General features: G+C 38.2%; 1 protein-coding gene across 3 annotated transcripts in view; it reads left to right on the top strand.

Moving 5' to 3' along the window:
* The window catches only part of TBC1D23 (TBC1 domain family, member 23), a 78,049-nt gene extending 62,229 nt beyond the window's left edge, over positions 1–15,820 (top strand). The window contains exons 14-19 of one of the 3 annotated variants that reach the window (XM_005861236.2): positions 2,204–2,343; positions 3,647–3,691; positions 7,390–7,478; positions 10,453–10,588; positions 13,138–13,332; positions 14,152–15,817. In XM_005861236.2, coding sequence (XP_005861298.1) covers positions 2,204–2,343; positions 3,647–3,691; positions 7,390–7,478; positions 10,453–10,588; positions 13,138–13,332; positions 14,152–14,233 — 687 coding nt within the window. In that variant the 3' untranslated portion in view covers positions 14,234–15,817. Of the gene's footprint in view, positions 1–2,203; positions 2,344–3,646; positions 3,692–7,389; positions 7,479–10,452; positions 10,589–13,137; positions 13,333–14,151 lie in introns of all 3 variants that reach the window. The other 2 variants (XM_014535590.1, XM_005861235.2) reach the window with 2 other exon arrangements.
* Positions 15,821–16,363: the final 543 nt, after the last annotated feature.

Genomic DNA, 16,363 nt, shown 5'->3' with positions numbered 1-16,363 from the left:
ACCTCCCCATCGACCCTGCCTTGAGTGTGACAGGGGGCGGTGCCCCAACCCCCCAATCAGCCCTACCCTGAGTGTGACTGAGGGTGGCATCGCAACCTCCCCGATCCGCCCTGCTCTGTGCATGACAGGGGGCGGTGCCCCAACTCCCCAATCGGCCCTGCTCTGAGCCTGACCAGGGGCTGCACCTAGGGATTGGGCGTGCCCTCTGCCACCCGGGAGCAGGCCTAAGCCAGCAGGTCGTTATCTCCCGAGGAGTCCCAGACTGCGAGAGGGCACAGGCCGGGCTGGGGGACCCTCCCCCCTCCCCCCCAAGTGCACAAATTTTTGTGCACTGGGCCTCTAGTATGTAATACTAGGGACCCAGCGCATGAATTCGTGCACCTTGAAATAAACTGTGGGCCTCGAGGCTGCGGTGGGCACAGGGGCAGGTCTTGGCCCATCTTCCGTGCCCCTGCCCGGCCCCTTCTTCGGCCCCCAGCCCCCTGTCTGCTGGCAGCCCCGCCCCCATGTGCTGACAGCACAGAAAGATTGGGGCTGGTGCCAGCAGCGGGTGCAAGCAGGGCTGGTGCTGTCAGCAGGTGCAAGTGGCAACTGCTGCCCGATCGCCCCTCAGGAGCAGGGGGAGGTAGAGAAGCCGGCAGGGGCAATCGGGGCTGGCAGCCGCCTCTTGCACCTGCTGATGTCATGGAGTTATCGGGACCAGCACCAGGCACCAGTAGCAGGTGTGAGCGGTGGTTCCAGCACTGAATGCGGGTGCAAGCGGGGCTAGCGCCGTCAGCGGGTGCAAGTGCCAGGCAGGACCGCAGCGCGGAAGCAAAGAATTTCAGTAACCACCAGAGGCTCTCCCCAATGACAGTGACCAGCATCCCACCTTGGTCTGCTACCCCTGCTCACCTCCACCATCCCCCCGCGGCCACTGCCCGCCATGTTTCACACATGCCCCCTGGTGGTCAGTGCACATCATAGCAACCAGTTGTTTGATAGTTCTGCAGTTTGGTCTATTTGCATATTAGCTCTTTATTATATAGGATTTTTTAATTTATGGTTTATATATACTAATAGTTGATAAACCAGCACCAGGGTTTGAGAGGACTTACTCCAATTTTTTAAAAATTTCTACTGTAGGTAAAATGCTTTCACGGTGGGCACCATGCTTGCCCCAAATTGTTCATTGCATGCTACAGAGAAATTGTTCATGAAAGGAAGAGTTAATCGATGTGGCAAACTTCATTACTATCTCATTTTAAGAAATTTCCAGTCACCCCTACCTTCAGCAACTACCACCCTGAGCAGCCATCAGCATCAAAGCAAGACTACCAACAAAAAGATTACAACTCACTGAAGGCTCAGATGATGGTTAGCATGTTTTAGCAGTTAAATGTTTTTTAGTTAAAGAATGTACATTGTTTTTTAGACATAATGCTGTTGCATACTTAATAGACAACAGCATTGTATAAATATAACTTTTATATGCACTGGGAAGTAAAAAAATTTGTGTGAGTGTGACTCGTTTTATTGCCATATTCACTTTGTTGTAGTGATCTAGAACCGAACCCACAATATCTCTTGAGGTACGCCTGTATACTTTCTCTCATTTTTATAGAATAATCTGAATTAAGAAAAGCTCAAAAACTTGATTACTTGTTGAATAAGGAAGGTAACTTCACACTCCACACATTTATATGTGCAATATATGTCCTCATTTTTTGTTTCTACCTTCCATTTCTAAAATGGTTTCACCTAGGGCTGCCATTTCAAATTGATTGTGTGACTTAAACAACAGAAATTTTTTTCCTCAAAGTTAGGGAAGCTAGAGATTCAGGGTCAAAGGGTTGGCAGGTTTGATTTCTCCTGAGGCAGGTTTGATTTTTCCTGAGGCCACCCTCTGGCTTGCAGATGCCACCTTCTTGGTCTGTCTGCACATGGCCTTTTTCTGTGTGGTGCACCCCTGGTGTTTCCCCCTCTTCTGTAAGGGCCCACTCATATGATCTCATTTAAACTTCATTACCTCTTTATAGACACTATCTCCACATACAGTCACTTTCTGAACTGTACTGAGAGTTAGGACTTAAACATAGGAATTTAGGGAAGGGAGAGGGACACAATTCAGTCCATGACATTTAGGTAACTTTTAGCAGTAGTGTGTCTGCTAATTGTTTGGAGAGAAGTTCTTTAGTAATTTATTTATTTATTTATTTTTCAGGGGGAATCTTCTAATGGCTTAAATGATAGAGGAATGAAATCACTAGTAAATAAAATGACTATTGCTTTGAAGACAAAATCCGTTAATGTCAGGGAAAAAGTTATCAGTTTTATTGAGAATACATCAGCTCCTGTGGATCGGTGAGTTGCTTATACAGCATGAGTTTATGATGAGTAATTAAAACTAAAAAGTATCTTACAGTAAATATTAGTTGACTCGAATGTGTTCTAGAAAAGGATCATAAAGTACATTTTTTAAGTATATGGTTTCAGTTTCCATTATAATTATAAGATATTCTATATTGCTGTAAAATTTGTCTACAGATTACTTTTTTTTCTCTCCTGCTGAGAATAAGGTGCAAGTAATGATTCTGCCCCTTCGTGCCATTTTAAAAAAAATATATTCAAATGTCATTTTATGTTTTACTCTTCATATGGTAGCTGCTTCCCACATGGCAAATGTATGAGAATCAACTACCAAATGGAGTAATCTCTGCAGGAGCCTCTTCCTCTGCTTTTGGAATTTAAAACCTAGAAAATCTGGTCATGCTAAATAAAGCAGAAATACATTTTCTGAAGTTCAATAGTTCAGATCTTCATAGAATTTTGTTCACAGAATATAAGAGACCCTTAGCTTCCCATGACTTACAAATGAAGGACATAGCCAACAAATAATAAGCAAATTTATCTGTTATATTGTTTCTTACTGGAATTGTGAGTACACAATATATTTTTGTCCACACATTGATCTTTCTTGTTCCTAGAGTTCAAAGCTAACCTAATAATTCAGTGCAGAATTTGTTTCTAAGCAAGCTTGATCTTGGCAGTGTGTTACAGTATTTAACTTCACTCATGTTTTACTTGCAGTGTCCTAGGAAAGTTGAAAGTTGACTTTAAGAACTGAATGTCAGGAATTTACTATTTGTCACTTTTTTAAGTACATATACATACAAAAATATATGTTTTCCCATCCAGTAAATAGTAAAGAAGAAAATAGGTTGTTTTCACTAATCCAAAAAAATGTATCTTGTCTAAAATGGTCAACTGGTAAATAATGTTAAAATGTTTTACCACAAAATATTTCTTTTGCTCATTAAATTATATGTCTGCTCTTAAAAGCCTTTAACATTTTTACTTTTAATTAGTGCATTTTGAATTACAGTACTACTATTGCTACATTTTATAGCCTGAAAATTAAATATTTTTATTTTAAAATTCATTAATTTTATTTTAAAATGAACTAGTGATAACTTTAAATGAAAAGACTGTTAAGGAGTCACTTGAGACAGGCTTTTAAAATTTTTCTTTGTGCTTTGGATGATTGAAACATCTTCTTTATAATGTACACGCTGGGTTAGAAAAACTGATTGTGCTATATTTTTGTTTTAAAACTGTTGTGGTTTTATAATCATTTTGTTCTGTCCTCTGCCTCAATTTGCTGTAGAATGTCTTTCAATCTTCCTTGGCCAGACAGAACATGTACAGAGCGGTAAGCCAATGAGTAGAGCAGCTTTGTTGGGCCATCCTTTCCTTTAGCATGCTTCATGCTGTCTATAAGCCTCACGCTGTCTTGGCTAAAATTTCATGTAGCTATTTCAAATGCTAAACTTTTCTCATTCTGCTTTTAGGAGTACATGTGATGCTGATCTCTTTTTGGTTTTTGCTTTGATCATTAAAAAAATTTTTTCTTGCATGCTTCCTTGTATCTCCCATTCCTCAAATGAAAAGCAAGTGCATTTGAATCCAAGAACTTCATAAACCTGCAGCTTTTATTCTGAGACAGAGGGAGGTAAAACAAAGAAAATAAGTAGTTTCAGAGTTGACAGGCTATTTAGCTTTGGAGATCATTTACTTCTGTGTCCTGCCCTAATGGTAGAGAAAATTATAGTACCTGGGGAAAAGAGCACAATTCATGGTTCAAAATTTTGGATAATTCATGTTCATTATGTCATCTGTAATAATAAAAGCGTAATATGCAAATTGACAGAACAGTGGAATGACTGTCCAGACAACCTTCTGGATGAAGCCGGGACTGCAAAGGCCTACTCTTGCACAAATTTCATGCATAGGGCCTCTAGTTTTATGATATTTTAGATTTTTCTTAATAAAGTGTATGTATTTAGGTTCATGAGTTAACATATAAATTGGTTCCAAAGAACCACAGTTCTAAAATCAATAAAAAATATATTAAAAAAAAAAAAGAAATTTTCATGATGGACATATTAATGTATTACCCATCTCTTCTCTGCCTCATTGGGATGGGCTGTTTGTCATTAGATCCCATAAATTTGAAAGGATCTTCAATTAGGATGAACAAAAGAATTTTACTTACTTAATACTTGTATATGGCTTAACAGTTTTTATACTCATAGAATGTTTCTGCAAGTTAAATTAGAATATCAATTATAGCAATACCTATGAACATTTTAAAAGAAAATCTTGTCATACTTTGAATGTAAGTTAAGCTTTAGAATAATGGACTTGACTTTTTCTCAGGTCATTTCAATATTCCCAGTGACTAGAAATATAATTTTTAAAAACAATAGTTTACTCTCAACTTATTGATAAGGGCTTTTATTTGCTATGACTGTTCGTATAGAGAACCCATTACAAGGGCTTCTATTATAGTTTTATCTAAGACTATTTTAAAGGAAATTGCATCTTTTAAAATTATAATGTTTGTGAATTACCATTCTATTTTCTCTTATTATACAACCATTGAATTCATCTGATTTTATTTAACTCCCAAGTTTTCTCCCAGATTCTTAATTTTTAAAAAAAATTAAATTATCTCTCTGGTCCAAAGGCAGATATACCTATTTTGAAAGTAAAATTCTGTGAAATGTTGGAATGAAATGTTAGCTTCTTCTGAGCTTAGCAAATTAAGTAAAAACCTTGTCAAACTATTTTGTAGATGCTTCTGTTATTATTTTTACTAAGAAAGAATAGATATGCTGCTTTAAAAAAGAAGTCCATCCATTGAATTTTATTAATTTTTAGCCAGTCTTTTAAGAACCATCTCAGTAATCTTTAGCAATCTTCTTATAAAAACTCCATTGTGTTTTTTTTCTATTTGTCTCTTCAGATACTTGGTTTCTGATTCAAGCATTCACTATAAACATTACCTTTATTACTTTCTATGTTGTAGCAAGCAGTTTATGCTTTAATATCAGGAGAGAAGCAATAATTTAAATCTCATATAATTTTATAATCTAGACTAGAGGCCCAGTGCACAGGATTCGTGCACTGGTGAGGGGTGTGGCCTGTGGGGATTGGCCTGCTCATCCTGGTGAGCATAGCGACTGTGGACCCGCCCCCTGAGTGGCTGCTCCTGCTGCAAGAGCAGCTGCTCATCCCCGTCAGCCCAAGTGGTGCTCCCACTGTGGGAGCACACTGACCACAAGGGGGCACCTCCTGCATTGAGCGTCTGCCCCCTGGTGGTCAGTGCGCATCATAGCGACTGGTCTACCGGTCATTCTGCTCATTCCACTGTTTGGTTACTGGGCTTTTATTAGATAGGATGGCACTAAAGTATTCTTAGATAAAGCTATATTATCTTTATCTTTGCCTTTTGTAAGAAAGCTGAATCTGAGTTTCATAGGTTTTTGAATTTTTATCTAACGAGAATAGTTTGATAATTTACAGGATAATTTTACATTAGATTTATTTTAACATAAGCTCAAATTATTTTATGATTTTAATTTAACCAAAATGTAAGCTATGTAGTGATTAACCTAACTTATAATTCCCAAAGAATGTCTGGTTATACACTCATCTCAAATTGATTTTCTGTTGAGGAATGTTGTTTTGAAGAAGTAAAAATTTAAGCCTTTCAACAAAATTAGGTTGTGATAAGATTTTTATTGATGAAATGTATTAGAAAAGTATTTAAAATACATGTTTGATATCCATCTTGTGGAAAAATTGAATTCTAAGGCTAAGTAAAGATAGTGTAACTTGATTTTTTCCCCACTTTGGACTCTCTTCATACTTTATCCTACAAATAATAAAATGTTTATTCCCCCAAAGTATTTTGTTAAAATTATCTGCAAAGTAATGAGGTTAAGTTTTTATGTTAAAAAAGAGGTTAATACTTCCTGCAGAACTAACCAATTTTGAGTTTACATGTTGTTTAGGCTTCTTTCAGTTGAATAAGAAAGGCAGATTCATTTCATGGCTTACTTATGTTTATGTCTTAGAAGTAGAATCTTAGTTTCTATTAAAATTAAAGTAACAATAATAAAAAATGGGAGAAAAAACCTTAAGACACTTGCACACCCCTATGAAAACTTTAAGCACTCCTAGAATTTGAATGTTTGGTTCCATAATCTATATTATCTAACAAACATGTATGTTGCACTTGCTATATACCACGCATTGTTCTGAGAGCTTTAAAAAATATTAACTGGCTTGCCCAGCCAGCATGGCTCAGTGGTTGAGCGTCAACCTATGAACCAGGAGGATACGGTTTGATTCCTGGTCAGGGCACATTTCTGGGTTGCGGGCTCAATCCCCAGTGTGGGGTGTACAGAAGGCAGCTGATCAATGATTCTCATCATTGATGTTTCTATCTCCCTCTCTGAAATCAGTGTGTAATTACACACACACAATATTAAATGGTTTAATTCTTATAACCATGAAGGGTAGATGTTATTTTACAGATGAGAAAACAGAATCACAGAGAGGTTTAGTAACTTCTCGAAGGCCACACAGATATAAGCATTGTTTTCTTATCTTCACCCGAGGACATGCTTAGAGAGAGGGAGGGGGAGAGGAGAAATATCGATGTGAGAGAGAACATCAATTAGTTTCCTTATGTAAGTGCCACAACCCAGGTATGTGTTCTGACTGGGAATTGAGCCGGCAACCTTTCGGTGCATAGGATAATGCTCAGCCAACTGAGCCACTCTGGCTGGGCTAAGCCTTGGTTTATAATGAATATTAAAATTGCTTCAAATTTAATATTTACAGATTTGAAAACATTCAGCCACCAAGTCCTTTTTTGCTAACTTTTGCTAACATTTCTTTATCTTGTTTCAATTTCCTTAACATAGCTATCCTAAAACTGGGTTGTACGTGGGCAAAGAACATTTACATTTGTTTGAGTAGTCAAATGATACTTGGTTAAAATCTTTAATAACTTATGTGATGATTCCCCCCCCCCCCCCTAAAATTCTTTGAATATAGGCATGTGAGCAGCAGTGACAGAGTGGGCAAGCCTTACCGTGGTGTGAAACCTGTGTTCAGCATTGGGGATGAAGAAGAATACGACACAGGTGTAGTACTACACTTACTTATAGACTTCTTTCCTCAGGCACCAGGAGTGATTATAAAGATTATTTTGGGAGTAGCAAACAACTGCTTTAAAAAAAAAAAAAAAAGACACAGTGCCCAGCCGGTGCGGTTCAGTGGTTCAATTCGCTGTCAGGGCACATGCCCAGGTTGCGGGCTCTATTCCCTGTTTGGCAGCCGATCAATGATTGTCTCTCATCATGGATGTTTCTCTCTCTCCCTCTCCTTTCCACTCTGAAATCAATAAAAATATATTAAAAAAGAAAAAAGACACAGATTCTGTAGAGGAAATTAAAGACTGGTTTTTTTTATTAAGAGTTCGTCTGAAACATCTGAGGTTCTGCCTATTAGAAATCCAAGGCGAAATGTTGCATAGCCAGTTGATTATAGGAGCCTTTAATTGAGGAGACAAGTCTAAGTTGGTGATAATTTCAGAATCATTAGTGTACAAATAGTATTTAAATCCATGGGATTGAATTTAAAACCCCTGATCCATCCACCTAGGAGATTGAGAGTTGTGGGACCAAAGTTCAGGGAATTCCAAAACAGTCATCTGAAGAACCTTTTGAAACTAGAGGCAATATTTTAAAGGGCCACAAGATGGGGATATTGTGTCAGGGATATTTGTCATCCTCCATGTGGTTGGTTGTCTTTATATTTTAAAAAAGAATTTATTACTTGGTTCATAATCCCACTGCCAGATTATCCTGGTTAAGTAATCATAATGTTAATATGTATATTAAGTTAGAAAAAATAAAACAGTACATAAATGTACAAAATATGAAAAAACTCCCATATCTCACCTTGCCTTTTCCAGTTAGTAATACATGTTGCATATTTTCTATCTCAGCCCGTATACCTCTTCAATTATTTTTCTATCATGTGAACCTACCATAATTTATTTATTGTATCTTCTTCCATTGACATTTTAATTTTTATTTCTGTTTCAAATGACAACAGATTCTTTTTTAATATATTTTATTGACTTTTTACAGAGAGGAAGGGAGAGGGATAGAGAGTTATAGTAACATCGATAAGAGAGAAACACCGATCAGCTGCCTCCTGCACACCCCCTACTGGGGATGTGCCCGCAACCAAGGTACATGCCCTTGACCGGAATCGAACCTGGGTCCCTTCAGTCTGCAGGCCGACGCTCTATCCACTGAGCCAAACCAGTTAGGGCAACAAAGGATGTTTTTATACATATATGAACATGAACTTTTGCAAGTACATCCAGATGGTAAATTCTTGGCAGTAAGATTGCTAGGTTACAGGGAATCACATTTGACATTTTAATCCATGTTATAAAATCACCTTCCAGAAAACTTGCATTGCAGTAAATGTAATTTTCTACCTCCTATTTCTAATTTGTTTCTTTTGCTCCTTTTCCCCCACCTTCTCTGTTGCCATCATCCTGTTATATATCTTTCCCTGAATATCTCAACTCCTTCCATTAACAAATGAATGAATAAATTATGGTGTGTTTACATAAATCATACACACACATATTTACACTATGGAAAACTGCACAGTAATGAAAATGAGAAAACTAGAGCTATGTGTGTCAACATGGATACATTTTATAATGTTGGGAACGGGGTAGCCATTACAAAAGAATACAATTGAATAGTCTACTTGTATAAATTTTACTTAAAATACAAAATACTACTCTATATTATTTAGGGATATTTATATATAGTTAAACATTAACTATATGCAAATATAGTTAAAGTATGGAACTGGTAACACTAAACTTGATAGTCACTATTTCTTAGGAAGGAAGAGGAGTGTGATTGGGGAAGAGGAATGTAGATATATGAGATTTCCTTTTTTATTGTATCTTTACTAGAGGCCTGGTGCATGGATTCGTGCACTGGTGGGTCCCTTCGCCTGGCTTGCACCCTCTCGCAACCCGGGATCCCTCGGGGGATGTCAGACTGCCAGTTTCAGCCTGATCCCCGCAGGCCAGACTGAGGGACCCCACAGGTGCATGCATCTGCACAGGACCTCTAGCATGCATATAAGATCTTTGGTTAACCTCATCACGCCCTCTCCCCTCCCCACTTCCTTCTGAGATTCATCAGCCTATTTCATGTTTCCATGCCTGTGCATTGAGCATCTGCCCCCTGGTGGTCAGTGCATGTCATAGCTAATGGTCAAATGGTCGATTAGGCTTTTAGAGATAAAGATATTTTGAAATATTTATTAAAAAGCAAAGGGAAGAACATTTATAATTATTAATCCCAGGGACCATAATCTCTTTTTCTTAAATGAGAAGAACAAAATAATTAGGTTGTTTTCTATTTCTCTCATGAAAATAATATAGATTTTTACTTATCTATTCCAGGTTGGATTTGTTGTTTTTGTTTTCCTTAAAATCTGGAACCAGCAAGAGAAAAAGAACTCTGCTGTATTTGCCCTCATAATAGGTGTTCATTGTTGGAAAATTCAGCCATCTCTCTACAGACTGGTCAGATTTCATAGTTATGCTATCTAAATAAAAATGTTTAAATTTCTTAGATAGTTTAATCTCAGTATTTTCACCTGACTTTTTTTTATCATATAGAGCAATTTTTCATAACATTATTTTTGTATTAGTATTTGTGGCATAAGGAAATATAGTAGCAGCATTAGAATTAAGTCCTAGTTGGTTTGGCACAATGGATAGGCATCGGCCTGCGGACTGAAGGGTCCTGGGTTCGATTCTGACCAAGGGCACATGCCCAGGTTGTGGGCTCAATCCCTAGTAGGGGGCATGCAGGAGGCAGCCGATCAATGATCCTCTTTCATCATTGATGTTTCTATCTCTCCCTCTTCTTCTCTGAAATAAATAAAAATAAAAGAATTGACTAGTGTGTTTTTTTCAAAGTACTACTGAAATTGTTTTTCAAGCTGTTAAGAAATGTATCATTTTTGAAATTGGTAATGCCCACTTTTAATACTTTAAATTCTTTATAGATGAAATTGACAGTTCTTCCATGTCAGATGATGATAGAAAAGAGGTTGTAAACATTCAGACTTGGATAAACAAGCCAGACATCAAGCATCATTTTCCTTGTAAAGAAGTGAAAGAAAATGGACACATGTTTCCTAGGTACTTGTAAAAAATGTCTTCTTCAGAAGTACAATTGAATTTAGAGAAGTTAATAATATAAAACCAAACTACAAAAGAAATTTTATTTATCCAAATACAATAAGATATAATTTTCCTCTGTTAATATGTGTCTCGAGTTTTAAAAAGATTTTTAATGTAATTTTTTATTTTGAAAAATTTAAACAAGAAATGTTAAAGAAACAGTACATTGAATACCTTTATAAACCTCTCTTAGATTCACCAGCTTCTAACTTCTTTTCACACTCTCCCATCTCTATTTATAGAGTGTGTATATACATACACATATACACATGAATTTCCCTTTTATCAAGCCATTCGAAGCAGCTTAAATATAACACTTAACCCTAAACACTTCAGCATAAATCTCCCAAGAAAATCTCATAACTCAAATAGTATTATCACCTTTTAAAATCGTAAAAATTAACATGATTCAACATTCAGTCCATATACTTAAATTTTTCAGAGTGCCCCCAAAGTATCTTTTATAGTCTTTGTTTGTACTTCTTGATCCAGGATCCAGTCAGGGTTCACACACTGTATTTGCCTGTTATATCTATTTAGTCTCACCCAAAGTTCTACACCCCACACCCGTTTCTTCATGATTAATGAATCCTGTGAGTCTAGGTCTATTGTTCAGCTGAATATTCCACATTCTAGACTTTTCTGGTATTTTTCTTATTGTATTACCTAAAAGTGTATGAGTATTATCACTGTATTAAAGCTGATACACAGGGTGGGTGGTATTAATAATTCTGTGCACATTTTGTCTTTAGGGTACAGTTACAGAATATTATAAAATATGTAAGGCAGCCCAACTATTGCTTAGTGGTCTTTGCTATTAGGCATATGCTATGATATGTTGAATGAGAATACTTTGTGAATATAGACAATACTGTTAAAAGTATGGAGGGTAGTATATTTTATATACCATATAGAATAGATTCTATAAATCTGTTATTTTAAATCTATTACTTTAATTATATTGTACTTTTTATAAAATACTAGAGGCCGGTGCACGAATTCATGCACAGGTGGGGTCCCTTGGCCTGGCCAGCCATCAGGACCGTCTTGCCCAGTCCTGATTAGGGCAATCGGGGCCAGCTGGCCGGGGGCAGGGACCGCAGGAGGTTGGCCAGCCATGGGAGGTTGGCTGTGGGAGCACACTGACCATCAGGGAGCAGCTCCTGCATTGAGCGTCTGCCCCCTCGTGGTCAGTGCGTGTCATAGCAACCGGTCGTTAGGTCATTCAGTCACTTAGGCTTTCATATATATATAGACTAGAGGCCTGGTGCACGAAACTCGTGCACTGGTGGGGGGGGGTCCCTTAGCCCGGCCTGCACCCCAGTTCAGGACCCCTCGCTCCTTACTGCCTGCCTGCTCGCTGCTTCTTGCTCGACTCACTGCTCCTTAGCACTGCCGCGGAGGTGGGAGAGGCTCCCACCACCGCTGCTGTTCTCACCAGCCATGAGCCAGGCTTCTGGCTGAGCGCACTGACTACCAGGGGGCAGCTCCAGCATTAAGCGTCTGCCCCCTGATGGTCAGTGTGCATTATAGTGGCTGATCATTCTGGTCATTCTGCTATAACGGTTATTTAGGCTTTTATTATATAGATTATACCTTTGTTCTTAGACAGTGATAGGTTTATCTGTTAATAAAACATAAGGGAAAACTAAAAGCTTTTATTAGGTAGCTTATCTATAATAAAAACATAATATGCTAATTAGACCGGACAGCCGAAAAACCTTCTGGATGACCTTCCGGCTAAAGCCGGAGCTGCGAGGGCCAAGGCAAGCTGCCATGGCTGAGAGGGTGAAGCAAGCTGCCGCAGCTGCAAGAGCCAAGCCCCTTGCACAGATTTTGTGCATCGGGCCTCTAGTCCTATATAATAAAAGCCTAATATGCTAAGTGTCTGGTCGTCCATTCAACCAATCAAAGCATAATATGCTAGTGGTATGCTAAGGCTGCTCAACCGCTCGATATGTCCTTCACTGACCACCAGGGGGCAGACAGTCGACCAGTTGCTATGATGTGCACTGACCACCAGGAAGCAGACAGTCGACCGGTCAACCAGTCCCTATGATGTGCACTGACCACCAGGGGGCAGATGCTCTGACTCGTAGGTTAGCTTGCTGCTGGAGTCTGGCTGGTCGGGACCAAGCGAGACAGGCCAGATACGCCCTGGGGCCCTCCCACAGTCCATCCCCAGCTGGCCAACCTCCCGCGTCCCTCCCCGAACCCGATCGTGCACCTTGGCCTGGCCTGCACCCTCTCACAGTCCGGGATCCCTTGAGGGATGTAGGAGAGCCAGTTTCAGCTCAATCCTACAGGCCAGGCCGAGGGACCCCACAGGTGCACGAATTTGTGCACTGGGCCTCAAGTTTGTTTATAATGAACCTTTGTATTTTTAACTCAAAAGTAATTTCATTTGGAGTTGAACATTTTTTGTAATTGGGGCTATTGAAGTAATAGCTATTTTAAATGACATTTTAAAAACATTCTTTTTGTTTTTTAATGCTTTTTCTCTCAAGTCATCTGTTGGTTACTGCAACACATATGTACTGTTTAAGGGAGATTCTTTCACGGAAAGGATTGGCTTATATACAGTCTCGACAAGCACTAAATTCTGTGGTTAAAATTACATCCAAAAAGAAACACCCTGACCTAATTACCTTCAAGTATGGAAACAGCAGTGCTTCGGGAATAGAAATCTTGGCAATTGAAAGGTAAGATTTTCTTGGGATGATATTGTCTAAATTATTGAATTAGTTCATTATTAAACATGGTTTGTTTCTCTGTTTAGGGGAAGAGGTGGTGGAATAGGATACTTGAATCACTTTCATTAATATTCTTTGCTGTCTTTTTCTTCCAAATTCTTAGTCATCTGTGTTTTAGCCGTCAGCACATGATTTTAGTAAGTACCATAACTAATTAAACTTTTTGACAGAAGGGTCTTTAAGAATAACCTGTACCAGTGTTGCACTAACTGCTGGTTTGCAATCAAATAAGAAGTTTTTTCAGAATATAAGTCAATGCTTTTATTTTCTTTCATCAAATTCTTTTTTTTTTTTAAATGTCAGTGAACTAAGCAGTGTACTGAATGGTGTAGTTAATTTGCAATCTAGTATAAGCTCCTCCTTGTCTCATTATGAACCAGTGACAAAGACTTCATGGACTAGCACAGGGCCATATACCACATTGATCTTGATGCTAAACCATATTTAATCTTATAAATAACAATGTGAAGCCGAGAGGGATTAAATGACTTTCACATCTTCACACCTACCTTCTAACTCCTGATCTGCAGTTCATTCCACCTTGCTGTACACTATGAAAAATCACCTTGCTTTTGCATTTAGAGTTTCTTTCAAATATGCTTATGAGTATATGTTAATTATATGTTAACATATAAGTTCTGGGGAGTACATAGGAGGACATTTCTGCTGGCTTTGTAAGTCAGAGAAAGCTTCCCACTGGAGGTGACATCTAAGCAGAGTTCTGAAGAAAAATTGCCTTATTAATATGTATATATTTTCCCCCCACAGGTATTTGATTCCAAATGCAGGAGATGCTACCAAAGCCATAAAACAACAGATCATGAAAGTGTTGGATGCTTTGGAAAGCTAATATAAAAGAAAAGTATTTCAAAAGAAATTAAGGCAACCAAGAGAAACATGGACATTTTCCTGACTGAATACTAACTGGAGACCTTTCATTTGCTCATGAGGATATTTGAATAGCAGTCTTAAAAGTTTCAATTATTATAATTAATCTCTGGACAGTTAATTTTTAAATTTTTTTCTTTTGCATTTTTGGCTTTGTAAAATGATTCATTATAAAAGTCAGTTATTAAGTGACTTTGAAGTAACTAACCCTGTGCCCTTATGAAGTAAGGGAGCAGAATGCAGTTCTGTTTTGAAGAGCTGTTTTAAGGGAACATGCATCACTTTCAGATTTAAAAACAACCATACACACACATATATATTTGCAATGTCTTCACTGAAAACTAGAGATAGAATTAGTTGAAGAGAGCCTGTTAATTGCTACATTTGTGTTTACCCACTGAGCAATATCAGTAACTAAAAATATTACATATCTTAATAATTAGCTTGCCGTTTCTGATCTTAAAAAGAGTGTTATCTTTTTAATGAAATGGATAAAGATTCCAGCCAACTCAGAAATTCAGTCCAGGTAATGAAATGTTGAAACATCAGTTTCCAAACATCTTTGCACCATTAGCTAATAATTTGAACACAAGTGCTTCAGATACTAAACATCATCCTAACGGTTTCAATGGAGCAGTTAAAAGCAATATATATAAGTAGGTAGGCATGTTAAGATTACAGTTAACATTTTGAGGACAGAATTGTATCTGTAAAAATGTCATTGGTCTTTATTACAAATGCAATATTTGATTTAGGGTATTTAAGACAGGCGTTGAGCACACACTGATTTATCCTCAGTGAGATTATGGTCTGTGACCACAAATATCCACTTAAATAAAAGCCAAATAATCAGAGAGCTGTATAAACTATAGTTGTTTTTATCATCACTTTCTGAAATTTCTCTTCTTTGGTTTTTGTCTTGTCTTATTAAAATTCCAGTGGTTTGAAACTATTTTTATTCTCTTAATATGACAAAACTGTAAAGTGATCTGCTTTATTTCGCAGCTTCCTCAACTTAATTTATTGAGAGGTTCATATTAGACATGTTAGGTAAGAGAAATCCAAGAACACATTTGAGGACGTGGAATGACTTCTTGTAAAATCTGTTTGGGAAGTAGCAAATCCTTATAATCTTCATGTTTTAAAGTGTAATGGATTATCTCTAAGGGGTTGATAGAGATATTTAGACATATCTGGTTTGCAGATAGTAATTTTAATTTACTTCATGGAAATCAAGTGAATAAAAGGCAGCATAGGTCATGGTATTTTGATATTTTATTCTCATATTTAAATAAAAAGTTTACTTGAGTGGTTGAAGACATTTGCATGAAATTGCTCCTGGTGCAATAATTGATATTTATAACTCTCTCCACAACTGTTATGTTGCATTTTTTTCTTTTCTTGGCACCTCCTTTAGAAATGTCCTGAAGTCTCATCCCCCACCCCATTTCGGTTATAGAACTTTTTACATAATATTAATGTAAAGATGTTTGTGTTAATGTTTATAAATTACAATTGTAAATAAACCAATACAGTTTATGCAAAACTTTGTTCTTAATGACAGTCTCTTTTTCTTCCTTCCCCCATTTGTAAATCTTTATAGGTACCAAAAAAATTAGAAAGTCAAGGGCTATTCTTTCAGTGGAATTTAAATGTTCAAATTTCAGGTTTGAAAGTACAGTAAACCCTCAATTTTACAGAACTCAATTTAACGGACTTTGGATTTTATTTATTTACTAGAGGCCCAGTGCACGGATTCATGCACCGCTGGGGTCCCTCAACCTGGCCTGCGCCCTCTTGCAATCCGGGACCCCTCGGGGGATGTCGGACTGCCGGTTTCTGCCCGATCCCTGAAGTGGCAGGCGTCTGGGGAGGACCCCAAGCCCTGGCTGGGTGCCACACCAGTCCTGCTCATCTTGACCCCACTGCGCCTGCTGCTGCTACCTGCTCAGCACTGCCGCGGAGGCGGGAGAGGCTCACACCACCGCAGCTGCACTTGCCAGCCATGAGCCCGGCATCTGGTGCCCGTCAGCTGAACAGCTCTCCCACTGTTAAAGCACACTGACCACCAGGGAGCATCTCCTGCATTAAG

The sequence above is a fragment of the Myotis brandtii genome, unplaced genomic scaffold (genome assembly GCF_000412655.1).
Source record: "Myotis brandtii unplaced genomic scaffold, ASM41265v1 scaffold1464, whole genome shotgun sequence".
Taxonomy (NCBI): domain Eukaryota; kingdom Metazoa; phylum Chordata; class Mammalia; order Chiroptera; family Vespertilionidae; genus Myotis; species Myotis brandtii.
Note: the sequence above shows the minus strand (reverse complement) of the source record. Positions and strands in the feature narration are given on the sequence as shown.